Source organism: Artemia franciscana, chromosome 5 (genome assembly GCF_032884065.1).
Source record: "Artemia franciscana chromosome 5, ASM3288406v1, whole genome shotgun sequence".
NCBI classification, from domain to species: Eukaryota; Metazoa; Arthropoda; class Branchiopoda; order Anostraca; family Artemiidae; genus Artemia; species Artemia franciscana.
Genome location: NC_088867.1, coordinates 40,792,414 through 40,819,750, shown reverse-complemented (window position 1 = coordinate 40,819,750; position 27,337 = coordinate 40,792,414). Strand labels below are relative to the sequence as shown.

Sequence of the window (27,337 nt, the reverse complement as noted above, 5' to 3'; positions counted from 1 at the left end):
CGCAATTAGTTGCAGCTACAGTCGCAAGCAGTCGCAGTCACAAGTAGTTACACTCTCAGCCATAGCTGCAAGTAGTCAAAGTCACAGTCGAAAACATTCACAGTCGCAAGTAGTCATAGCCGCAATTAGTTGTGGTTACAGTTGTAAGCAGTCGCAGTTACAAGTAGTCACACTCACAGTCATAGCTGCAAGTAGTCACAGTCACAGTCGAAAACATTCACAGTCGCAAGTAGTCATAGTCGCAATTATTTGTGGTTACAGTTGTAAGCAGTCGCAGTTACAAGTAGTCACACTCACAGTCATAGCTGCAAGTAGTCTCAGTCGCAGTCATAGCTGCAAGTAGTCACACTCTCAGTCATAGCTGCAAGTAGTCACAGTCGCAGTCATAGCTGCAAGTAATCACAGTCGCAGTCATAGCTGCAAGTAGTCACAGTCGCAGTCATAGCTGCAAGTAATCACAGTCGCAGTAAAAACAGTCAGGGTCGCAAGTAGTCTCAGTCATAGCTGCAAGTCGTCAGAGTCACAGTCATAGCTGCAAGTAGTCACAGTCACAGTCATAGCTGCAAGTAGTCACAGTCGCAGTCATAGCTGCAAGTAGTCACAGTCGCAGTCAAAAACAGTCAGGGTCGCAAGTAGTCTTAGCCACAATTAATTGCAGGTACAGTCGTAAGCAATCGCAGTCACAAGTAGTCACAGTCGCAGTCAAAACAGTCAGGGTCGCAAGTAGTCTTAGCCACAATTAATTGCAGTTACAGTCGTAAGCGATCGCAGTCACAAGTAGTCAAACTCGCAGTCATAGCTGCAAGTAGTCACAGTCACAGTCATAACTGCAATTAGTCACAGTCGCAGTCAAAAACAGTCAGGGTCGCAAGCAGTTACAGTAGTAAACAATCGCAGTCACAAGTAGTCAAACTTGCAGTCATAGCTGCAAGTAGTCACAGTCACAGTCATAACTGCAAGTAGTCACAGTCGCAGTCAAAAACAGTCAGGGTCGCACAATTAATTGCAGTAACAGTCGTAAGCAAGCGCAGTCACAAGTAGTCAAACTCGCAGTCATAGCTGCAAGTAGTCACAGTCGCAGTCAAAAACAGTCAGGGTCGCAAGTAGTCTTAGCCACGATTAATTGCAGTTACAGTCGTAAGCAAGCGCAGTCACAAGTTGTCAAACTCGCAGTCATAGCTGTAAGTAGTCACAGTCACAGTCATAACTGCAATTAGTCACAGTCGCAGTCAAAAACAGTCAGGGTCGAAAGTAGTGTTAGCCAGAATTAATTGCAGTTACAGTTGTAAGCAATCGCAGTCACAAGTAGTCAAACTCGCAGTCACAGCTGCAAGTGGTCACAGTCATAACTGCAAGTAGTCACAGTCGCAGTAAAAAACAGTCAGGGTCGCAAGTAGTCTTAACGACAATTAATTGCAGTTACAGTCGTAAGCAATCGCAGTCACAAGTAGTCAAACTCGCAGTCATAGCTGCAAGTAGTCACAGTCACAGTCAAAAACAGTCACAGTCGCAAGTAGTTTTAGCAGCAATTAGTTTCAGTTACAGTTGTAAGCAGTCCTAGTCACACTTGCAGTCGTAGCTATAAGTAGTCACAGTCGCAGTCGAAAACCGTCACAGTTGCAAGTAGTCGCACTCACATTCACAGTCGCAGCAGTAGTAATAATGGCCGCAGTAGAATCTGTAATGGCCTACATAGTAGTCGTAACAGTCGCATCCGTTGTAGTAGTTGTACAAGTAATAGTACTGATAAAAGTAGTAATAGTCGTAGTACTCATAGTCCTAGTAGTAGAGGGCATATAGCATTTTTTGGTTTGTTCCACATCCCAGAAGCCGATTCACTTGAATCGGATTAAATTAAATAGCACCTCCTTGACGTCAACACAAAACAATATATATCTTCATTTTAAATCAAATCACCTCCCCACAATTTAGAAGAGCTGTTGTAACTTCTCTTGTGGATCGTGCTTTAAACATTTGTTCTGAATATTACATCATTGCAGAGCTAAACTTTATATACTATTGAGATGTACTTTTTAAATATGATATACTTTAAAAGTATGAGAAATACTTTTTGGAAACGGTTATCCCATTCTTTCTATTGATAATAAAAATTGCCACAGGATAAAAAGACACTCACGCAAAATCAAAGGTCTTTTACTATGTGAGGTTCCTGATAAGCCCTGAAATATAATCCTCTTGTATATATTCCAAAAATCACTACGAATTTAAAAAAAAAGTTTGCACAAAAAATATGTGTGTAGTATTTACTAGTAATTTTAGAATCATAAATTTCCTAAACTCTGATAAAGGTGAAACCCCAGTTACTCGCCAAAGAGGGGATTATCAAATATCATATGACTGCAGCAATTATTATATCAATAGAGCCCATCAAAACTTAGAGCATAAAACAACATAAAGATGACATAACCAAGGCTTTTAATTCTAATAGTGCTAACAACTATTTTGATTTTGCTTCATGCCACCTTGTTTTTGATAACTCCAGCCATACTTTTTGAGAGCCCCTCCCTCATTAGCCATGAGTTAGGTTTAAAAAACGTTGTCCGTGAAGCAATAGAACTTAAACTCAAAATATATAACGATATTTCTTGAAATAGGGATTTGAGGGAGTTTTAACTCACTACTTTATACATAAAGTTAATTAAACCGCCAGTGAACCTGTTACTAATAGACCTTCGATGTTAGCTACCAAAAAGGCGAGAATACCATGAAACCATATTCTTAACAATTTTTTATTTCGTTTGAATGAATTGCCTCGTTTCGTTTCATTTTATCTATCAGTCCTGGTTGAACTAAGTTGAAGTAATGATTCTGAGACTGTTTAAAATCTAAGTTTTGAAAGTCGTATTTTAATGTTGGGCTTTTTTTTATATCTATATGTGTTTTGGTGAGGACGACCCTTGTATATAGGATCGAAATATTCATTTGAGCAAGTTTTAATGTCTTAAAAGTTCCCTATTTTTAACTGTTGTTTATGTTCAATTTACTTACCCGTAAAGTTGCCGAACCAAGAACATTAGGTGTGGGTGGTAGACACGTTTCTGACTCTAAACTCCTTGGTAAGTCAACGTACCACCTAAAAAATCAATAAAATAAGTTTGTCTACTGATTAAGGAATGATTACTGAATGTATTTTGTCTTCACCAGTTGAGAACAATGTGCATGATAAGTCATTTTTTTAGAGAGATATTCCGTACCAAATTTAGTTGAGGGGGGGGGAGTCACATACTTTCGCAAAAAAAAAAAACAAAGAAGAAATTAAATTCTAACATAAAACATTCGGCCATTTGGCCGAACATGTTCGTTTTACATCAGATTCCCTTGACCTAAGGAGTTAGGGCTGATTTTCAGACCCTTCCAGGCTTTACTTTCCATTTCCATGCTCTCCGACACCATCTCTTTTCTAAACATAAATATGCAGTCCCCTTAGCTCAATAACAATCTTGAAGGTTTCAAGCCAATCAGAATTTTTTTTTTTTTTGCTTTTATCCTAGCCCCTATTTCAGAACGAAAGAACAACGCCCTTATAATAATTTGTCTTGTGCAGCGCAGACCACTTGGTCTAAGGATTTAAAGCTTTGAATTTCAATTTGTTCAGGAAAGAGTTCGTTGACCCTTTTTTTCGCTCAATCGAACTATTTTTTTTTTACATCTTATAAATTTGGACCAAGGAATTTCAAATATGAATCTCAAGACATTCACAAAAACTGAACAAATTTTAGAGTACCCATGTCTGCAATCAAAATTTATTTTGTAAAATAGGATCCCTTGTGCCCAACCACTTACGGAAGTAAGTTTCAAGCAATTCGGAAAAGAAAGGTTTTCAGTTTTATTTTGGAGAAAACAATATTATATTTTCTATTTTTTTCTTTTATACTAAAGTCCTCTTGGCCCAAAGGCTTAAGGAAATAGTTTGAGCAGATCAAAAAAATAAGCTTTGGGCCCTATTTTGGGGGGAAGATGCCCCCAACCTATTTTTCTTGTAGTGGGTTCAACTTGGTCCAGGTCTCAGATCAGCAATATTCAAACCAGTCAGAGAAGGAAGGTTTTTAGGGGTCCCTTAACAACCTTCTGTCCCCAAAAATGTGTGGTCCCCTTAGCCCAGGCTAAGATCCTTAAATTTTTAAAGCCAATTAGACAAATTTGAGGTTTTTTTGGGGCCAGAGTTTTGAGAGGCCAATGCCTCTAAACTAAGTTTGTAGGTGATTGAATTAAACCAAAGAATTATTATTGAAAGGTTTGAGCCAATCGGACAATATATATATATATATATATATATATATATATATATATATATATACAACAGCAAACAATCTAAACACTGTTGTCAATTTGCGTTATTACAGCCCTTGCCCCAGGGACTGTTGAGTTCATCGGCCCTCCTCTCCTTCTGTGTGCAAATATGTTTTACGTTTCCTTAGAAATTGGAAAAATATCATTTCAAATTGACTATTTCCAACGAAAGAAGAAAAACAGACAGAAAGACACTTCTGCAAATGTCTTTTAATTAGACCATGGCTTTAAATGGAAGTCCCATTTAGATTCCTCAAAAAAAAAGCCCGAAAATAAATGATTAGACAACCTGATTCGGAACAGTGGTATTTCTGTAAGTCAGATTTTTTTTCGTGGATACAAATAAGGTCTTACTTTTTGTTCTCATATTTCATAATGAGGTGGCGCTCCATATTCTGAGTTTTATCACCTTCTTCTAGAGAATCTGTTTGATTAGATTTGCCCATCCAAACACGCTGGCAAAACTGAAAAGAAGTATAATATTCACATATAATTATAAGTTATATACCAATAATATGTACATAATTATAATTATTTAGAAGAAAAAGTTTTGCGAGCTAACTGCTCAAGTTGCTTTTTTGAAACGTCAGCTCTAGGACCGAAACTCATGAGAAAAAAAAAATTAGGCACTTTAACATGAATTAGAAGGAATCAAAAGTTGTCAACATCTCTGACAGTGCACATTCAGCTGCCAGAAATCAAAAATCAACTCAAGTTAATTTAATAAAAATGTTTTCTGGATTACAAAATTTTTACGTTTGTTTAGCATAGGGTTGGGGTAAACTGAAAGATATACATATAGGTTATGACACAAACTCGAAATTTTCGAAGGTTCTACAAAACCTCCTTCGATACGAAGTGCCCTGGTCTAAAACCAAAAAATAAGAAAAAAATAATTGCCCACATCGCTCTTTAGATAGGCAGCGCTTTTGCGCTGCCTATGACATATTTGCCCTTACTGTACTATACGCGTCATTTTTCATTTTCACTTGATTTGGAGGAATTGTCACCAACTTTGCCCCCCCACCCCTAGGATTCTGACAAAATTACACCAATGTCTTAGGGAATTCTGCAAAAAACTGACATGGACAAATAACATTTAGACTACAAGCAACAACTTATTATAGCACCAGCATAGTTACGCAAGCTAATCCTCTTACTCCCTCTATTGTATCAAAATTTTCTCAGTTTCTAGTCTCCCATGAAGTTCTAGTTTCCTTTATATCCTTCCCTATGACCTCTTCCCACCCATAATGAGAAGACAACTGCTTTCTGGAAAAAAATGTAAATAGAATTGAGTTAATGATATGATACATTTTTTTTCTTCTTAAATATGAAATCATTTGGATGGAATTATGCATCACATAAAACACTATGAGCCAAAATCACGAAAGATTACATCTCAGAACCAGAAGAATATATGTATATATTTTTTTGTATGTGAATCTATTAGGGTCTTTGGGTTCTTTTGCGGCATGCAACTTTTACATATGCAGGGGAAAGGTTTCACCACCCGGCTCTTCCAAAGTCCAAAATTTTACAGAATTTAGGAAAAAACAAGTTTGTCCAAGGTATATCTGTCCTGTATCAATTCGCCGTGTGAAATTACTTTTACGCCAGTATTTCCTTGTGCTTCAGAGCAAAATTAAGATCGAGATACCTTAGCAAAAAGTATACTCTCGAGTATCTTGATTTTTTTTTCTCAAAAATACAATTTTTGAAATTTGTGCTCTAATTAAGAGTCTTCATTCTGAATCAAAATAATACAATATCTGTACAAATATTTTCCCCACTTCCTGGTCTATAGAACTATTAGGTCAAAATTGCAATATATCTTAAATTGTCCTTATAAAAAGCAGAACAAACTTCTTGATAAAACAGAAAAACACCGCATTTTAGAGGGCGTGTAATAGGTGGTTTTCCGTTTATGGTGAAGAGACTGAATTATGTGGTGGGCACGGGGTGGAAACATGTTTGAGTATTTGCCTGCTTCGTGCTAGACAGTTGAGTAATATTGAGCTGATTATCTCCTTAGACTTTTTGTTCAAACGGATTGAAAATTAAGTGAAAAAGGATAATAGGGAATAAGAGACTGGCAGCGATTCTTAAAAGGCGAAAGTTAGGACAGTTCCAAAGGTAAGTTAATTTTCTTTTATATTCTATGATAAATAATTTGTAGTAGCACAGTGGATTGATGCTCTGCTTGGCAATACGGAGGAACAGGGTTCGATCCCCGCTGTAGCAAGGTTGGGCGACAAGCTTGATACTTGTCCCTGTAAAAAACACAGAGAAACTATAAAACGTTGAATCGACGCCCTATGCGCCAGCAATGGCCCAGGAGGATCTTTATCCTTTTTTCTATTATAAATATGTGCATACAAAAATTTTATTATTCAGTGTACCTTGTTCTAGGTCAATCCATCTAGGAATCAAATAGAAAAAAACAACTTTTGGTACTTCCGTATTAGCCAGTATATGCTCTGGGAATTTTGCTCCTTGAATGTAAGAGTCATTCAAAAGTAAGAGTGTAGAATGTAAAATAAAATGTAAAAAATAAAATAATGTAAAATAAGAGTGTAAATATAAGAATGTAAGAGTCTAATTGTCAGAGACAATTAGCTTACGATCAGCAGAAAAACTACGATGTACTTATATTTTAATCAGATATTTAATACAATGTATATAGATGTATATAGAGTTGGTATTTTGGTTAGGTTAGGTATTTAATATAGCCTAATGCGTTCTGGGCGGTCCGCTTTACATAATTCTTTGTTGTAGCCTAGTTTCCATAATTGTGGTAATAAAGCATTATATTTTTATCATATTTTTGTATATTTCATTAGGATCAACCTAACTTCATTTCTCGTGTGTGTATTGCCTAATACAAAAGTACCACACTTTTTCAAAAGGAGCGGGTAGCCGTTCTTATGCAAGCATGGACGCCCATAAGGGGGGAAGAAGGGGGCGTCCATAAGGGGGATAATGGAGTCGCCAGCCCCCTGTCATTTACATTTTTAATGGGAACACCATGTGTTTGTACAGTAATTTCGTCTCTAGTATATACGGATATTCAAGGATAAAAAGTATTTTTCATAGTCCCTCCCCCTAAAATTCAGCTTATGGGCGCCCATTTAGGCAAGGACTAATTTATGTTCGTCTTAAACTTTAATGTTGCTCCTTATTTTCAGTTTAAAAAACTAGATTTTAATTAGTAATAATAGGATAAAGTTCAACTGGCTGCAAAGTCAGTTTAGCCTCTTCTTTCGATACTATTTTGTTGTTGTTTCTTCAACGCTAAGGAATAGCCTTTGATCATGGGATTACTGATCCGTAGCGAAGAAACAAAACCAAAGTTTTGCTCTCGCAACACTTTAGCTGGCGAAGCCGAACAAAGGTTGCCGCAACACTTCACGTTGCCCGGGCAACGTAGGTCTAATTTTAGTTGCGAATGGGGATATTCTGGACGACCGAAAATTCAAAGAATGACGAGAGTTGGCCTCCTTCATATTTATGTTGGATGCACCGGACCGCAGTGTCGGCAAAAATTCATTTTAACCATGAAACAGAACCACAACAAATAAAAGTACAAATGAATCAGCCAGTGCTTGAAACTGATGAGAATGGGGATTGATTCCAATATCCTCAGATGGTAGAACAAATTCTGTCTAAAAATTTAAACTCTAAAGCAGGGTGGGCAGCAATTTCAGCCAGGATGGACCAGTTTCAACTTGAAGAAGTTTTTAGACTGATGTCTAAAAACATTTGAAAATCTCAAAAGATTTCCAAACGAACAGAAACATTGTTAGGAGAGGTAAGAAATATATTTGATTTCTGCTATGTGTTTTGACATTAAACCGTCCATGGCTTTTTAACCTTAGCCTGCTTTTCTGAATGCTAAAGAATTCACCACCCCTCACCTCACCCCTTACCCGCAATGTATGCAGACTTCCCAGTAGCAAGTACTATACGTAAACAATGGACAAATTGTTTTCTAACTTGGAAACCTTTCCCCAGGAGCTGTAAAGGTTATGTTATCTCCAATGGTACAGTTGTTGAATCTTTCTAACTATGATGAACAAAGTCGATATCTCAAAATTTTGAGCGGAAAAAGGAGCGTGGCAGAGGAGCCAGTCTCGCAATCTTTTTGGTCGCTTTTAAAGGGCACTAGAAATTTTAATTTCTATTCAAACGAGCCCTCTCCCAAAGTTCTAGAACCTTTGGCTGAATACGATCATCCCTGGAAAACAATCAAATAGTTCCTGGTAACGAACTGTAAGTAGGGAGCGACCCGGCTCAATAGTAAACGAAACTCTAAGAAACAGAATTCTGATTCCAATAGATACATCAGAATGAATTGGATTTTTATGCTGATTTCAAACATTTAAGTTTCATCAAATATAGTCTTACCTATCAAACAGTTCGTGGTAACGAACTGTAGTAAGGAGCGACCCGGCTCAATAGCAACCAAAACTCTGAAAAGCGGAATTTTTATACCAATAGCTACAGCAAAAGAGTCGCATTTTAATGCTGATTTTAAATACATAAGTTTCATTAAGTTTAGACTTACCCATCAAAAGTTACGAGCCTGAGAAAATTTGCCTAATTTTAGAAAATTTTTAAAAACACCCCTTAAAAGTCATAGAATCTTAACGAAAATCACACCATCAGATTCAGCCCATCATAGAACCCTGTGGTAGAAGTTTCAAGCTCCAATCTAAAAAATGTGGAATTTTGCATTTTTTGCCACAAGACAGATCACGGATGCGTGTTATTTTTTTTCCCTCGGGGGTGATCGTATCGACCCAGTGGTCCTAGAATGTCGTAAGAGGGCTCTTTCTAACGGAAATTAAAAGTTCTAGTGCCCTTTTTAAGTGACCAACAACATTGGAGGGCACCTAGGCCCCCTCCCATGCTCATTTTCTTCCCAAAGTCACCGTATCAAAATTCTGAGATAGCCATTTTATTCAGCATAGTCGCAAAACCTAATAACTATGTCTTTGGGGACAACTTATTCCCCCACAGTCCCCGTGGGGGGGGGGGGCTGCAAGTTACAAACCTTGACCAGTGTTTACATATAGAAATGGTTATTGGAAAGTGTACAGACACTTTTAGGGGGATATTTTTTGGCTGGAGGAGGGGTTGAGGGGAGGGGGTTATGTGGGGGGAACTTTCCATGGAGGAATTTTTCATGGGGAAAGAAATTTCCATGAAGGGGGTGCAGGTTTTTTTTAGAATTTTTTTCAAGATTAATGAAAAAATAAATATGAAAAAGTTTTTTCAACTGAAAGTAAGGAACAGCATTAAAACTTAAAACAAACAGAAATTAGTACACATGTTAGGGGTTCACCTCTTCCTACTACCACGCTCTTTACGCTAAAGTGATTTGAAAGGGGCTGTTCCCTCTTTAACGCCCCGCTCTTCACGCTAAAGTTTTTTACTGTTTTAAAAAGTAGAGATAAGAGAAACGTCAAACTTTAGCGTAAAGAGCGGGGTGTTGAGGAGGGAACAGCCCCTTTCATAGGTATGCCATATACTAGGGTGATTTTGGATGCCGGGTGAGATAAAAGGACACAACTACAACGCCAAAGCTGGTCACGCCATTAATTTTGACTATTACACAAAAAAAGTGCCGTCTCCAGATCACTTTTGCTTCCTCAACTGAAACGGGTCCTCTTCAGGAATGGAGCAGGACATAATGGTGGAGGACTTTGTGCTTAGCATTTCAATTCGTGAGCTACGATATCAACAATTCGTGGGGGTGGAGATTCTAGCGTACATCAACGCCTTATAGAGCGTGTGGCCTATGGGAAAGAAACTGTCAAGCCTGAATGTTCTAACCACGTTTCCAAAAATTTTATCGGAGATTTATATAGCCTTGCCAAAAATATAAACCCATTCCCAAAAATCATGACGAAGAGCTGCATATCAAGTCTTACCAAAAAGCTTCACAGAGCAAAAAAAAAAAAAAAAAAAAAAAAAAAAAAAAAAAAAAAAAAAAAAAAAAAAAAAAAAAAAAAAAAACTGGGATGATTTTGGGAAGTACCGTAGACAATTTGAAAAAATCTGCTAAGGAATGTCCCTTGTCATGTATTTGGGGGCCACGAAAAATGTTCATCTGGGATGCAGCAAATCAGGCACTGTTGAAGGGAAATTGTCTAGAGTATCTACAATGGGTAGAGAAGCAGTCAAACACAAGCTCCAAAAAGTCATTCGGAAAGCCCCTTGTCTGTCGATCGAGACCACGACATGCATAGCTGAAAACATTTATGAGAATTGTTGTCAAATTCTTAGGTCATAAACAGATGTGCGGATCCTGGCAAAATTCCCATAGTTTGCGCGGTACGGCAGCAGTCCTGGCTAATTCACTTGGGAATAAGTGGCACTCAAATACATATAAAAGAGTATCTAATATTCTAGTATTTATATAGTAAAAGTTTATCTAGTGAAGCACGAACCACGAAGCGTAGCAACGAAAAATGTATTTTGAAAAGAAATTTAAGAAAATTTCAAAAAATTGGCATGGGTTAAGAAAAGATTTTCCTTAATTATGAAAACTTCATATAGCCCTACTATCTTTAAACGAGCAACTTTGAATGGTTGACTATTTGTTGAAAACGACTCCATAACTTTTTTCGACTATTGGCAACCTGGGGTTTTCTGGCCTGAAAAAAGCTATCTATACAGGTCAAAATTTTGATGAAAAAATTTTCAGACCCAAAATTTCGGAAACGCACCGTTCATACAAAAGATAAATAAGTATAAAATAGTATATATACCATAGTAAGGAATTCCTAATTTTTTTTTCATTGTTAGTATTGTATAACAATAAAGAAAGCTTATAGGACAACCAAAAAAACGGGAAATTTACAAATATTAAAAATTATAATTTGTTCGAACAAGATTAAAATTATCTCCGATTACCTGAACCATCAAACTTCACTAGACCAAAACATGCGACAGCAAGAGTCACAACGAGTCAAAAACAAAATTATGTAGTCTGGAGGCTAAAAAATAAAGCTCGTTCTAATTAGCAGTTGCACAAAACTTTCATAAAACTTAAAATATTTGAACGGTTTATGTTACCAGGTTGACTTAAGAAAAAATTAAACTTCATACAATTCTAAACCTAAGGGTGTTATTTTTAGTAAGATTACTTGACATCTTGAGGGTTGCCAGAAAAAGCACGTGAGCGACATGCTTTTTCAATATATATATATATATATATATATATATATATATATATATATATATATATATATATATATATATATATGTATATATATATATATATATATATATATATATATATATATATATATATATATATATATATATATAGATATTCAAAGAAAAAAACGTAGATCATTTTTTCCCAAGGGTGGTCGTACTCTCCAGCCTTTTACTCTCCAGCTTCGTCGAAAAATAATTTTAGGCTAGGTACTCAGGAGCTAAAAACTAAGCTCTGCACAACTAGCAAAAAAATCGTGGCTAATGCCAGATTCACATTCGTTTTTCTTCCCATCCACATTAGGTCACTTAATATCAAAAAGAATGTAAAATCGATTCTAAATGGTGGATTATTTTTAGATTACAAGCCACAGATCAGTTTATAGTGTCACGTTAAATAGCCTTACGGAATGGCAATGAGCATTTGGCACAAGTCTTTACTTTGAATTTTAGAGATTAGTCACTTTTGACTATTGCTGCCCCATCTAAATAAATATAAAAACAAAACAAGTTTTTCTAACTGAAAGTAAGGAGCGGCATTAAAACTTAAAACGAACAGATATTATCCGTATAGAAAGGGGCTATCCCCTCCTCATCGCCCCGCTCTTTACGCTAAAGTTTGACTCTTTCTCACAACTCTTTACAATAAATAAAAAAATTATCGCTTATACCGGCCATTATTTTACAAAATTCGAACTTAAATACAAGAACGAGCTTTTGACGAAGGGGGAAAACTTCCTCATATACGTAACATGAGGGGGTTCACTCCCTCGTCAATAACTACCTCGCTCTTTAGGCTAAAGTTCAAATTTTGTTCAATTTCTTTAAGAATGACCATTGAATCACAAAGGCCGTTTAATTGGAATAAATAGCTCTTTTGAAATTGCTTAAAATACCTTAGCGTAAACAGCGAGGTATTGATGATGGGACAAATCCCCGCATATACGTAAAATTTCTGTTCGTTTTAAAGTTTAATGGTACTCCTTACTTTCAGTTGAAAAAAATTTTCTTTTTTAAAATTTTACTTCTGATCGTTTTTATGGCACTTGATATTAACCAAGTGAAATGTAGCGATCACAAATTCTGTCGGTCTGTCTGTCTGTCCGGGTTTTGCTGCTTCAGGCACTTCCAGGCAAGCTAGGACGATGAAAATTGGCATGTGTATCAGGGACCGGACCAGATCAAATTAGAAATAGTTTTTTTTCCGATTTGACCATCTTTGGGGGAGTGGGGGGCCGGTTAATTCGGAAAAAATAGAAAATGAAGTATTTTTAACTTACGAACGGGTGATGGGATCTTAATGAAATTTGATGTTTGGAAGGATATCGTGTCTCAAAGCTCTTATTTTATACCCCGACAAGATACGGGGACATTGGGGAGAGTTGGAGAGGAGAACCTAAAACCTTGGAAAACGCTTAGAGTGGAAGGATCGGGATGAAATTTGATGGGAAAAACAAGCAGGAGTCCTAGATAAGTTATTGGCATAACCAGAAAGGATCTGCTCTGTTTGGAGGAGTTGGGGGGGGTTAATTCTGAAAAATTAGAAAAAATGAGGCAATTTTTACTTACGAAGGAGTGATCAAATCTGAATGAAATTAGAAGTTTGGAAGGATATCCTGTATCAGAGCTCTTATTTAAAATCCCGACTGGAACCGGTGACATAGGGGGGGAATTGAGGGGGAGGGGGACCTAAAATCTTGGAAAACGCTTAGAGTGGAGGGATCGAGATGAAACTTGGTGGGGAAATAAGCATAAGTCTTAGATACGTGATTGACATATCCGGAACAGATCCACTTTGTTTGGGGAGTCGGGGGTGGGGGGGGGGGGTTAATTCTGAACAAATTAGAAAAATGAGGTATTTTTAACTTATGAAGGAGTGCGCGGATCTCAATGAAAATTGAAGTTCGGAAGGATAACGTGTCTCAGAGCTCTTATTTTAAATTCCGCTTGGATCTGGTGACATTGGGGGGAATTGAGAGGGAACCTAAAATCTTGGAAAACGCTTAGAGTGGAGGGTTTAGGATGAAACTTGGTGGTAAAAATAATCAAAAGTTATAGATACGTGATTGACATAACCGGGACGGATCCACTCTCTTTGGGCGAGTGGGGGGTGTGTGTTAATTCTGAAAAATTAGAAAAATGAAATATTTTTAACTTACGAAGGAGTGATCGCGTCTTAATGAAATTTGATGTTTGGAAGGATATCATGCCTCAGAGCTCTTATTTTAAATTTCAACCGTATCCGATGAAGGGAATGTTGGGGGGGGGACCTAAAATCTTGAAAAATGCTTAGAGTGGAGGGATCAGGATGAAACTTGGGGGGAAAAATAAGCACAAGTCCTAGATACGAGATTGATATAACCGGAACGGATCTGCTCTCTTTGGGGGAGTTGGAGGGGATGTTAATTCTAAAAAATAGAAAAAATGAGGTATTTTTAACTTGCGAAAGAGTGATCGTATTTTAATGAAATTTCATACTTAGAAGGACCTTGTAAATCAGATCTTTCATTTTTTTTCGACCGGGTCCAGCGTCATTAGGGGGGGGGGACCAAAAATTTTATAAAACGCTTAAAGCGGAGAGATCAGGATGAAACTTGGTGGAAAGAATAAGCACAAGTCCAAGATATGTGACTGACATAACCGGTCCAGATCCGATCTCTTTGGTTGAGTTGGGGGGGGGGGATAATTCGAAAAAATCAGCTTTTGTAATTTACGAACTGGTAATCAGATCTTAAAGAAATTTGATATCTAGAAAGATCTTGTGCTTTAAAACTCTCATTTTAAATCCCGACCAGATCCAGTGACATTGAAGGGAGTTGGAGGGGGAAGCCGGAATTCTTGGAAAACGTGAAAATCGAGATATCTTACGAATGGGTAATCGGATCTCAATGTAACTTGATATATAGAAGAATATTGAAGAGGGGACATAGAGGGTTGGAGGAGGAAAACAGATCTCTTGAAAACCGGAAATCTTGGAAAACACTTAGAGCGGAGATATCGGGATGATACTTGATGGAAAGAATAAGCACAAGTTATAGATACGAGATTGACATAACTGGTACGGATCCGTTCTCTTTGGGGGAGCTGGGGGTTGCTAATTTGGAAAAGTTAGAAAAATTGAGGTATTTTTAACTTAAGAACGGGAGACCAGATCTTAATGAAATTTGATATTTAGAAGGAACTCATGTCTCAGAGCTCTTGTTTCAAATCCTGACCAGATCTGTTGATATTAGGGGGAGCTGGTGGGGGAAACCAGAAATTTTGGAAAATGCTTATAAATGTCGTAAACACGTGACTGAGGTAACGTCGTTTTCCCCGATTCGAACATCTGGTGGGCTGAAGGGAGAGGAAAAATAGAAAAATAGAGGTATTTTTAAATTGCGAGTGGGTAATCGGATCTTAATGAATTTTGATATTTAGAAGGACCTAGTGACTCAGAGCTCTTATTTTAAATCCCGACCGGCATTAAGCCTCTGATTTTCCTTTTAAAGCAATCTATTGATTCTTAGAATTTTGCTAGAGCTCATACCATAAGAGCTCTTGGCTCTTCCGACCTGATCATAAGTGCATATGAGCTCTTAGCTCTTGTTAAAGTATGTTGGATATCCAGCACCCCTTTTATAGAAATTATATTCCTTTATGAAACATTCCTATATGGAAAGATCCTTCCATGTAAACCACTCCCCCCGATTTCACACAAGAAAAAAATCCCCCTCAAATCGTCGTTTTAAAGTTTTTTAAATTTCGTTTTAAAGTTTAAAGTTGGTACTCCTTACTTTCAGTTGAAAAAAAACTTTTCTTTTTTTGAATTTTATTTCTGATCGTTTTTTAAAGTATCCTGGATATCCAGCGCCCCCTTCACAGAAATTAGCTTCCTTCATGAAAAATTCTTACAGGAAAGATCCTTCCACGTAACCCAATCCTCCCGATTTCACACTAGAAAAAAATCCCCTTGAAAATGTCTTCATACATACCGATAACCAATACTACATGTAGACAATGGGCAAAGTTCATAACTTGCAGCCTTTCCCCCAGGGACAGTGGGGGAATAAGTCGTCCTCAAAGAAATATTTATTAGATATTTCAACTATGCTGAACAAAATGGCTATCTCAAAATTTTGATCCGGCGACCTTGGGAAAAAATGAGCGTGGGGGGCCTAGTTGCTGTCCAATTTTTTTAGTCACTTTAAAGTGGCACTAAAAATTTTAATTTTAATCCGAATGAACCCTCTTTGAAATTCTAGAGCCAATTGGTCGATACGATCACCCCTGGAAAAAAAAAAAAAAAAAACAAAAATAAAAATAAACAAGCATCCGTGATCATTCTTCTGGCAAAAAAAAAAAATCCGCATTTGTACAGACAGGAGCTTGAAACCTCTAGAGGAGGGTTCTTTGATACGCTGAATCTGACGGTGTGATTTTCACTAAGATTCTATGACTTTTAGGGGGTGTTTCTCCCTTTTTCAAAAATAGGGTAAGTTTTCTCAGACTCCTAACCTATGATGGGTAGACCTAAACTTGATCAAACTTATTAATTTAAAATCGGCATAAAAATCCAGTTCTGTTGATGTATCTGTCGGTATCCAGATTCGGTTTTTTATAGTTTCGGTTACTATTGAGCTGGATCTCCTTACTTACAGTTCCTTACCACGAACGGTTTGATTTTAGTCTATGACACTTTTGAATAGGCCCCGTAATTTTTCCCCGTAAGACAGAACAGGTAACTATTCTGTCTTTAATTCATTTCTCTTTTTTACCTAGATAATCAAACGCAGACACGTGTCCCCTTAGCCGTGTTGTAAATATCCCTTCAGCTTTTTTTTTTAGGAGAACCAGTAAATAACGAACAAGTTGTCGTTCCTGCCCGGGACACCCTTCAAACCATTGTACTAAAACGTCATTTATGGTTAGAATCTGCGATTATGACTTCATTCTTCATCTTGCATACGAAGATACACTTTAAACAAAAATAATCATTTTATTTTAAGTATTTTGTTGTATTAATTACAAAATCCCGTAGATAGATCAACATCTTTGGAAATGGGCCCTTAAACTATTCTCTGTGATAGTCCAAAGCCCCACAAGGAGGGGATGGAAGAAAACAAAAAAAGGGACACATCAGTCCTCCTCGTGCAAAAGAGTGATTTTCCTTGTTGTTCGAGCCAGAGGACAGTAAGTTTCATATGCATAGTTGGCGATCTTAGGTCACTTTATTTCGGTCTAATTTAATTTCAAAATAATTAATTTCAAGTTACTATATTTTCTGAAGTTCTTCCTTTACTCCAGCTCCAGCTACAGCTGCAACAACGATGCCATAAAATATAACCATGCCCTCTGCCCTCTGCGGCATTTTGCCGGTAACACCACAACACAATAATGTAGTAACAACAAAATATGAAGGCCCAATCAAAGCCATCCTAAGCCTACACAAATGTTTTGGAGATTGAAAAAATGGTCCGATGCCAGGATGGTCGGTTTCAATGCATTAAAATCAAAAGAGCTGAAGATCTCCCAATCGAAAATACACGTATACAGTCCAACTTAATCTTCTTGAACGAAGTTATTAAGGATGTTCATGGGCTTCATCCTTCTAGAATCTGATTCTCCACAAATCTCTGTCGGAAACCCCACCTCAATTGGCTGAGAACCGCCTATGCAAGAATGCTGGTGATCCTCCATCCCTGCAAAGGTCTTCTACCGTCCAGCCTGATTATCCAACTTTTAACGATTGCATCACACTCATTACTGAGTATGGATTCCTGCTGTATGCTAGTCTTACAAAAACACTGTTGGCACCACTCGAAAAAATCAAATATTCGGTTAATTTAATCGTTTTGCACGATTCCTTCCAGTCGGTTAGTGATAGGTCGTATATAACGTCGATGGATGTTTCCTACAGGTACTTAATTTCACCTCCTTCTTGAAAGCTTTTTCCTATTGTGATTCAAAGTGTCAAACCAACCAAACAGATACGAAAGTTTCTGTTGCTGAGAGCTGCTTCATTCTTTCTTGCACTTCCACCAGGAATGCTCTTCCTGGGGAAGCTACCCCTAAAAGTTTCGCTATTGACTCTTTCAAAAGTGTATCCAATAGTCGTCCGAAACCTCGATAAACGAATACCAGCAAATCGTATATTTTATTAGACCTAGCATAGCGAATTAATGAATGAAAAAAAAAGTCCTGCTAAATAGAAAAAAAGTTGATTTGTCACTGTCTCAAATTCATTAAATGAAATTTGCTCATCTTGAAAATAACAAAAATCTGGTTTCAGGATAGGTAGTATGACTGTTGTGCCTCGAGTGGATTTAAAGACTTCTACGGAAGAAATTATACAGAATTATCCAATCAAACACCAGTTGCTACATGTTATACCATATAAAAGAGTTAAAAAAAGATCCGAAAGCAAAAAAAAACTCATTTATGACATCATTGATTTAAAACAAAGACTTAGATTAAGCTTTACATATTAAACCCTAGTGCTTTGCTTCCTCAGGGTGTAACCGATAATCAACCTTTCTGAAGCTATCTCAGAAACCAATTTTTTGGAATTCTTCATAACTGCATTTAATCTTACCGGTGGATTTTGACCTGTATATTATCGTCCTAGTTGGAACTTTTAGCGTTACTAAAGTTATTCAAGTTTCTGCTTGAGCAGCCATCCTCCGACCAACTACCTTCAAGTGTCGGATAAATGCACCAACACACGTGAAGATCCAAATATCTTATTAACAATACACCTGAAAATATTTGTGGGATTCTCATATTTTAAAGTTTGGATACCAAATTATGAAAGACAAACATCAATGTCACATTTCATAGTATTACGTTTTGAAATATCGCATTATAGAGACTGTTAAAGGTGTTGGAGTTGGAAAATTACTCTGTTATATTTTAGTAGAATCTGAATAGAACCTTTCAATATTTTATTTGTGTTGATTTAGAGTGTTGTAATGAATTTAAGATATTACACAAAATTTAAATGTATATAAAACGGTAATTTAAACATATATACTAGAATTAAATCGAAAAACAAAAGTACAAAAAGTATTTGCCAAGAATTACAATCAAGTTCGTATTTGTATTTCATCTATGCTGTTTATTAATAAAAAAAAAATCACAACACTTTCCGGGTAGTTTGAAATTGACATTTGCTTAAGAAAGAATACCTTAAACACACGCACTAAAAATTTTCAATGGATTTTAAAAGGTTGTCAACATTTACTGGTGTCTATGTAGTATTTATAGTCAGTTTTTTGATGACATATATCGTTCTATGGACTTATTTTGGTTCTTCCATCGATCTATTTTGGCACTTTTGCCAAGTCTTTGCGATGGTGATTATAGGTGCCATCACCGCATTTCTTCAGCTAGAGGGAAGGATTGTAGAAGGATTGAGGGAAGGATTAGATTGTGCAGTGTCAAATGAGCATTATCAGTGATTTTGGATATTTTTGCAGTTTAGTACCTGTGGCCACATAATATTAAATACCGTGAAATCTTAAGTTCAGAATTGTGAAATTCGAGACCTAGTGAACTGCCTGGATTGACGAAGTCCAAACAGTTTACAACTGCAGCATTCAGTCTTCTGCCAAAGAAGATGATGATATTCCTGATTATACCTCTTTTAAGCAGTGGAAGAGTAATTTTACTAAAACAGAGGTGTTAGAATCGTGCTGCAGAATGCACAACGAAACTATCCTTGGATGGTTGAATCAAACCAACACCGAGCAGTCAGCAATGACTTGTGACAGATCAACCCAGCCGATTAAGTAGCAACTGACCTCCTGAAGATGAAGACCTCGAAGAGGAAGAAAAGACAGAAGAGGTGAAAGAAGAAAGATTCAAATGCAGCAAAGATGGAAATTTTACGACAAAGTATACAGACGGCTATGATAAGAATTTGAAGAGGTTAATCTATCTATATATATAAAAACATACTGTTTGTTTGTTTGTTTGTACGTCTATACCTCTTTTAGTCTACTGTACTTCTTTACTTCTGTTCTCTAAACAATCTACTGTGGTTTTTGTTTAAGCAATAAACAACTGCAATTCAAACTAAAAAAAAACTAAAAAAAAAAAAAAAGAAGAAAACTAAAAACAAATATAAAAAATTGCCCTCTGATCATTTTTTACTCCTAAAAAGGACACTAGATTTTCTGATTGCTAATCAAATGAGCCAACTCCAAAGTTTTTGCGACCACTTGAAAGTGCCTCTCGGGAAAACAATTGTAATAAAAATAAAACATCGAAGCCTTAAGATATTTACTATAGGCAACACTTAGGGCTGCCTCTAGTATAACAACGCAATTGAAGTAAAAAAATAGCAACTAAGGAGCTAGTAAGGAACAAAGTTTTTTGGCTTCTATGACGTCATACAAATTACACATGGGTTTGAGTTAATCTGAACAGCTAGAGAAAAATGTACCAAAAAGATCTTAGGTAATGATGCAAGGCAATAAAGCACAACAAAATTTGTGGCTAATGAAAGTAACTGACAAAGAAATCTGCGGTTCAAAGATATGCGATAGGGGTGATCGCTTCAAATTGTAAACGGTATCGGTGATTAAAAGAGAGCAAACGCTGAGAATAAAATCAAGTCTCAAGGCAAAACAAATCCTACAAAATGGATGGTTGTTTGATGCATTAGGGATTGAATTCACGCTAGAATCTCTTGATTCAATCGAAATTGCCAATTTACCACCTTATGACTAAAAACTATAGAATAACGCATTTATTATGCGAATACATAATCATGGTTGTAGCGTCTGATGTAACCCATTGAAGAGATCTGGTCCATAGCGACTAAAAATCCACAAACAAGTTAAAAAAAAAACGGATGATAATGTCATAGGCAGCACAATAATTCTGCCTAAATAAAGAACAGTATTGGCACAATGTATTATTTTTTTTTTCTTTAGACCAGGACACTTTGTATGCAACGAGTTATCGCACAAACTTCGAAAAGGGCTCATTTGATTAGAAACTTTGAGGGCTAGTGCTCTTTTTTCGGTCAAAAGTGATTGATAGGAAATGGACTGCAATTATTAATCAGGAAAACGCTAAACGAAGATGGGCTTGGAGAATCCATTGTGAGGATTCTCCACTGGAGGATCCATCACCACATCGGTCTTTACCTGGAAGCAGGATTATGATTGCGCAGTCTTTCTGCGTAATATTAGTGTTTTAAATTATTTTGCAGTTCAGTACCTTTTGCCAAAGAAAATATCTTGAAATATTAAATTTAGAATTAAGAAAATTGAAACCTAATGTAACTGCCTGGATTGATGAAATTCAAAAGAACTTTTACTGCTGTAGCATTCAGTCTCTTGTCAAAAAAGATGATGGTATCACTGATTATATCCCTTTTAGACACTGGAACAGTAATTTTTATTAAAGCAGAGTAGTTAGAATCGCGCTGCAGAACGAGCAATGAAACCATACTTGTATGGCTGATCGAATAAATAGCAAACAGTTAGCAATAAGTAGTGACAGCTCAATCCAGCTGAATAAGGAACCACAGACAACTATCCTCCATTTCTTCGTCTTGAAGAGGAAGAAAAAAAGAGGTGAAAGGAGAAAGATTCAAATGTAGCAAAGATACAAACCCTAAGACAGCCAATGCAAACACATTCAGATTCATTTATTATTATTTAAGAATTAACGACGCTTCTTGACTACTATGGTTCCTGAGTCGGCCCTGCAGTGCACTCCTGCAGCGTGATTCGATCTCTGGGTCCCGTATTACCAAGTTAAGATCAAATCCACTGGACCACCACTGGACTCAAATTCATTTATTCAAAAATTCATAACCATCAAAATCTTCGAATTCCCCAAATGGGGAGACAAGCTCGACTACTGGGCAAACCATATAAACAAAAATTAACAATCCTCATTGATACAGAACAAACAAAATGAACCACTATTTCATAAGAAAAAAAAACAAAAAAAAAACAAACAAAAAAAAACAGTATCTTTAATGAGGGTATTTCAGGAGGAGTAAGTGGAGTAAGGCCAAAATAAAATATAAAATAAACATTTTTACCAACCGTTCTTTTAAGGCAGATTTATCCTTTTGGTAATTCAACAAATTTATTTAATGAATATTTGTTGGCTATTGATAGGATCATATTCAGGAGGTTGAAACGGGATCTTTCATTTTTCACCAGAGGTAGTAATTTATACTGTTTAACACACCTAGTTATCAGTGAATTTTGATGTTTGGACAGTAAATTCTAGTAAAAAAAAAAAAAAATTATGTACATGCTGAATCTTAAGAAACCAACTAGATAATAGCAGATGAGATTACTGTATAAGAGTCATTATGCCTAGAAATTAGACAAAAAAAAACAAGTTTTTTTTAAATGAAAGTAAGGAGCGACATTAAAACGAACAAAAATTACTCAGTATATGAAAGGGGCTTTTCCTCCTCAACGCCCCCGCTCTTTACGCTAAAGTTTGACTCTTTCTCTTAACTCTACATTTTAAAACAGTAAAAAACTTTAGCTGTAAAAAACAGGTAAGAAGTACGTGTGTCAGAGTGGATATCTGTACTCCTCGGATGTTGTAAAAACTTATCTAGAATTCGAATAGCATTGTTTTGTTGGATTTGTAATGGTTTAATATGTGATTTAAAAGTCAGCAAAAATATAGCTGAGCAATATTGGGTGTGCATCAATTAGGCAAAAATATAGGATTCTTAGAACCTTATATGAGAATAGAAATTTTAGTCGGTGAGGCATACCTATATTTCTTGATACTCCTCTTATTCCCGTATTTTCAAGTTTTTTAAATAGAATTCCGTGATTTAAAGTGTCGAAAGCTTTCTTAATATAAAAAAACAATGTAGTCGCTAAACAATCATCATCTAAAGCATCATTAATGAGAATAATGTTGCGGCAACGGCATCTTCTGTCGATCTATCTTTTTAAAACCGAAACTGGAACTTTGAAAAAAAAATTTCAAACAGTTCGTGGTAACGAACTGTAGTAAGGAGCGACCCGGCTCAATAGTAACCGAAACTCTAAAAAATGGAATTTTGATACAAATAGTTATATCAAAAGAATCGAATTTTAATGCTGATTTTAAATATATAAGTTTCATCAAGATCAGTTATACCCATCAAAAGTTACGAGCCTGAGAAAATTTGCCTCATTTCGAAATATAGGGGGAAACACCTCCTAAAAGTCATACAATCTTAACCAGCACATCAGATTCAACGTATCAGAGAACCTTCTTGTAGAAGTTTCAAGCTCCTATCTACAAAAATGTGGAATTTCGCATTTTTTTGCCAAAAGACAGATCACGGATGCGTGTTTATTTGTTTTTTTTTTTTTTTCCAGGGGTGATCGTATCGACTGAGTGCTTCTAGAATGTCGCAAGAGGCTCATTTTAACGGAAATTAAAAGTTCTTGTGCCCTTTTTAAGTGACCAAAAAAATTGGAGGGCACCTAGGCTCCCTCCCACGCTCATTTTTCTCCAAAAGTCACCAGATCAAAATTATGAGATAGCCATTTTATTCACCATAGTTGAAAAACCTAATAACTATGTCTTTACGGACGACTTACTCCCCCGCAGTCCCCGTGGGAGGGGCTGCAAGTTACAAACTTTGACCTGTGTTTACATATAGCAATGGTTACTGGGAAGTGTACAGACATTTTCAGGGGGATTTTTTTGTTTAGGAGGGAGATTTCAGGGGGGGGTTACGTGGGAGGATATTTCCATGGAGAAACTTGTCATGGGGGAAGAGAAACTTGTCATGGGGGAAGAGAATTTTAATGAAGGGGGCGCAGGCTTTTCTAGCATTACTTGAAAAAATAATGAAAAAATAAAAATGAAAAGTTTTTTCTACTGAAAGTAAGGAGCAGCATTAAAACTTAAAACGAACAAAAATTATTACGCATATGAGGGGTTTACCTGCTCGTTATACCTCACTCTTTACGCTAAAGTATTTCTAATTTCAACTATTTATTCTACGACCTTTGTGATTCAGAGGTCATTGTTAAGGAATTGGGGCAAAATTTAAGCTTTAGGGTAAAGAGAGAGGTATCGACATACACGCAATAAAAACATACTAATATAGAAGTTCGTTACGTAAATTAATTTGTAAGTTACGTATATTTTTCACCAGTTAAAACGTTTGTAAAAAATTAAAGTTCTAGTTGCTTTTCGTCGACTATCAGAGTTCAAAGAGTGAAGAGCTAAACCAGTTTTCAATTGAATTGGATATAGTCCTTGCTAAGAATTTGATGAACTTGCGTGAATAACCAAGCACATATTACAAACGTGAGTACTTTTGGGGCGGCAAATTGGAACATTCTGTTGTCGAAATTTGTTACCTGTAGTGATCACCCCCCCCCCCATTGTGACTGAAGATTGTAAAATGGCAAAATACAAACCGTTTGATCTTGTCCTAGCTTCATTTCAAGGATATCCCTTATGGCCATCAGTAGTTATTAAAACCACCAAAGACCAGAAAAATCAAGCTAGATATCTAGTCTTTTGCTATGGCACCCACTCGGAGCATAATATAGCTGAAGCACACATCCGCAACTGGAATGACCATTTTCAAGAAGCTTGTGCGAGGACAGATAAAGATGTAAATAAGGTTTTTGAAGAGCAGCGCTTATCCCCTGATATTTTCAAGACTCTAAGTAAGTCCTACTTGTCACTACCCGCTAAAACTAAAGGAAAATCCAGCCTAGCACCATTAACTCCAACTTCTGCAGCAGCATCAACTTTAAAAGAAATAATAAATGAAACTCAAGAGGAACTAATGAGCACTAAGTCTAACCTAATGAATGATATTTCTCGTGTCGTATCAAATACAATGAAAGATCGCCGAGCTTCGGAAATTATCAGTGAAGATATTGTGAACGAAGTTTATAATTCGATTTCCCTTGAATATAATGCCAAATTTAAAAAAATTGAAACAACCCTTCGAAAACTTTATAATGCAGTGAACTTGCTTGAAAATAAAATATCTAAATTAGAAGACAAGTTTGACCAACTAGAGCAGGATGCCTTACTTGATAGCCTAATTTTCTACGGTGTGAAACCAAACTCCAATGTGGAACTGAGAGAAAATCTTAATGGAGTGATAACACAAATAATGGGCTTGCAAGATTTTAAAGAAATGGACCTCTTAAAGGCTAATCGATTCCGCATGCCTGCTAATCAAACTGAGAATGTGAAAATCGCCCCAGTTCTAGTAAAATTTTCAAGCTTAGATACTGCTCGTAAAGTGTTTGCAGCAAAAAGTAAGTTGGCAAAGTCAGGTGTATTTGTTTTAGAAAACCTAACTAAAAAGCGTCGGGATCTATTAAACGCGGCTCGTAGCACCTTTGGCCCAAGAAGTGTTTGGTCTGATCATGGTCAAATTCTAGCCAAAGTTACTGGTGAAACTCGTATACGCAAAATAAATTATTTGCATGAATGTATTAGTATGTGACTGGTTAATATTTTCTTGATGCCTATCCTTTCCTAAGTCATTCTTTTTTACAGTTTCTTTTTATTTCGTTTCATTTTTTTTTTTTTTTTTTTTTTCATGCTCATGGTTCATCCCGATAGTACCTTCTGTGCCATTAATTATTTATGTGTTTATAATCCTTTGACAGGTTTTTCTTTCGTAATAGATTTAGGTAAAGATTTCTTTTTTGTTCATCTGGTGATTTAAATGGACTCCCAAGTAAAACCTGCTTTTGTCAATATTTTAAGTCGTGAGAGACGCCTTTGCGAGCTTGAAAATAATCCTTTTGATCTAATTAGTATTGTGAATGATTCTGTCGGTCAGGTTAATCAAAACCTGACTAATATAAACCCTGTTTGTAATAGTAAATAAGTTTCGGAATTGGGGGGAGAGGAGGTTACCAAAGGAAATTATTCTCTGACTGCACTTCAGCTTAACATTCAGGGTCTTTCCTCGTCAATAGATAATTTAAGACAAATAGTTTCGGATGGACAGCCTGATGTTGTTGGTTTGTGCGAGACATTTTTGGATTCTGGCAATGAAATGCTATTGGATATCCATGGCTACAAAATGGAACATATAAACCGCTGCAAGATGGCTAAAGGAGGTCTTGCCATGTATATATCTAGTAATTTGCATTATTGCTTACGGGATGACTTATCAAGGAATTTTGAAGGTATCTTTGAGTCACAATTTATAGAAATTAGAGTTAATGGTATTGATCTAATCATAGGCAATATTTATCGTTCTCCTAGCGGCGCGGTTTCGTTGTTTCTTCGGAATCTTGAGGAATACTTGACATAATATTGAAACGTCCGTGTCAGTTAATCATAATGGGTGACTTTAATATAAATTTGATGGATTCAAATTCTTCGGCTTTAGTTGATTTTCTTTCAACCATGCTTGCCGCAGGAGCTCTACCAACTACATCCATTCCCACACGAGTAACTAATGTTACAGCTTCTTTGATTGACAATATCTTCTCTACGCTTTGCTTGAAGAAAAACTCAATTTTAGTTACTGATATCTCCGATCATTTTCCCATATATTCTCGGTTCAGTTTTAATCGGGAAGGAATAACCGGACTCAAGTGTTTGATTCCTATTCTATTAGGTTTGGTGAGAATGAGTAATCTCTTCTTGGTTCTAAATTAGCGAAAAATTCGTGGAGCTTATTTGATAATGACAAGGATTTTTCTTGTTTATTTGAGTCGTTTTATGGAACCATAAAAGAGGCTATTCTTAGCATTTGTAAAGTACCACCTTCTAATCGCAGGTCTAAAAGGATTATTCCTCTAAACCCATGGATGACATCCGGACTTCTCAAAAGCTGGAGAAGGAAAAATAATCTCTGGAGGTATTATAAATGCACTACACTTTCAACGAGTGCTATTCGTCTTTGTCAATTCAAGATTTACCGGAATATATATAATTCCTTGTGTAGGAAAGCCAAATCTCTCTATTATCTAAATAATTTTGCTGCGTGTAGTAAGGATATTCGTAAAACTTGGAAGGTAATAAATTCTGTGCTTAAACCTGGTTCTCAATATAGCTCTTTACCTATGAGTCTGGTCATTGGTGATGAGACTGTAGAGGGTGAGCTTAATGTCCAAGAAGCATTTACTTCATTTTTCGCTAGTATTGGTAATAATATCGCTTCCACAGCTACTTTATCTCGGTCTAAGTCGGACTTTAGATCTTACCTCGGGCCGTCTTGTGTTAAGTCTATGTTTCTAGAGCCAGTAACAGAAATTGAAATTACTAAAATTGTTAATGGCTTGAAAGACTCATGTTCATCTGGGCCAGATTCTATTCCTACTAAGGTAGTTAAATCTATTCTTCCTTCAATAGTTATGCCTCTTACAAAACTTGTTAATCTTTCATTTAAATATGGGGTTTTTCCAGATCCTCTCAAGCGTGCTCGGATTATTGTTCTGTATAAAGGTGGACCAAGAAATGATCCAGCAAATTATCGACCAATTTCAATTTTATCAGTATTTAGTAAAATCTTCGAAAAGGCTATGCTTTCTCGTCTGCTTAAATTTCTAAAATCTAAAGAGTTTCTTCATGATTTTCAATTTGGTTTCCGAATGAAGCACTCCACGGAGCATGCCTGTATTACCCTTTTGAATTTTATACATTCTGAATTGGATTCGGGATTAATTCCGGCTGCTATATTCCTGGATATTCGCAAGGCATTCGATTCCTTAACCCATGAAATTCTTCTATCGAAGATGTCTCATTTTGGCATTAGGGGTAATGTATTTTCTTGGTTTCAATCTTATTTGAATGATAGGTTAATTTCTGTCAATCCACAATTTAATTTCTGTCAATC

General features: G+C 36.4%; 1 protein-coding gene across 1 annotated transcript in view; it reads right to left on the bottom strand.

Annotated features, from left to right (window-relative positions):
- The window catches only part of LOC136027407 (arf-GAP domain and FG repeat-containing protein 1-like), a 78,341-nt gene that overhangs the window by 20,334 nt on the left and 30,670 nt on the right, over positions 1 to 27,337 (bottom strand). Inside the window, exons 4-5 of the mRNA XM_065704646.1 lie at positions 4,666 to 4,775; positions 3,010 to 3,094 (exon numbers count right to left, since the gene is read on the bottom strand). Of these exons, the coding sequence (XP_065560718.1) occupies positions 3,010 to 3,094; positions 4,666 to 4,775 (195 nt within the window). The remainder of the gene's footprint in view (positions 1 to 3,009; positions 3,095 to 4,665; positions 4,776 to 27,337) is intronic.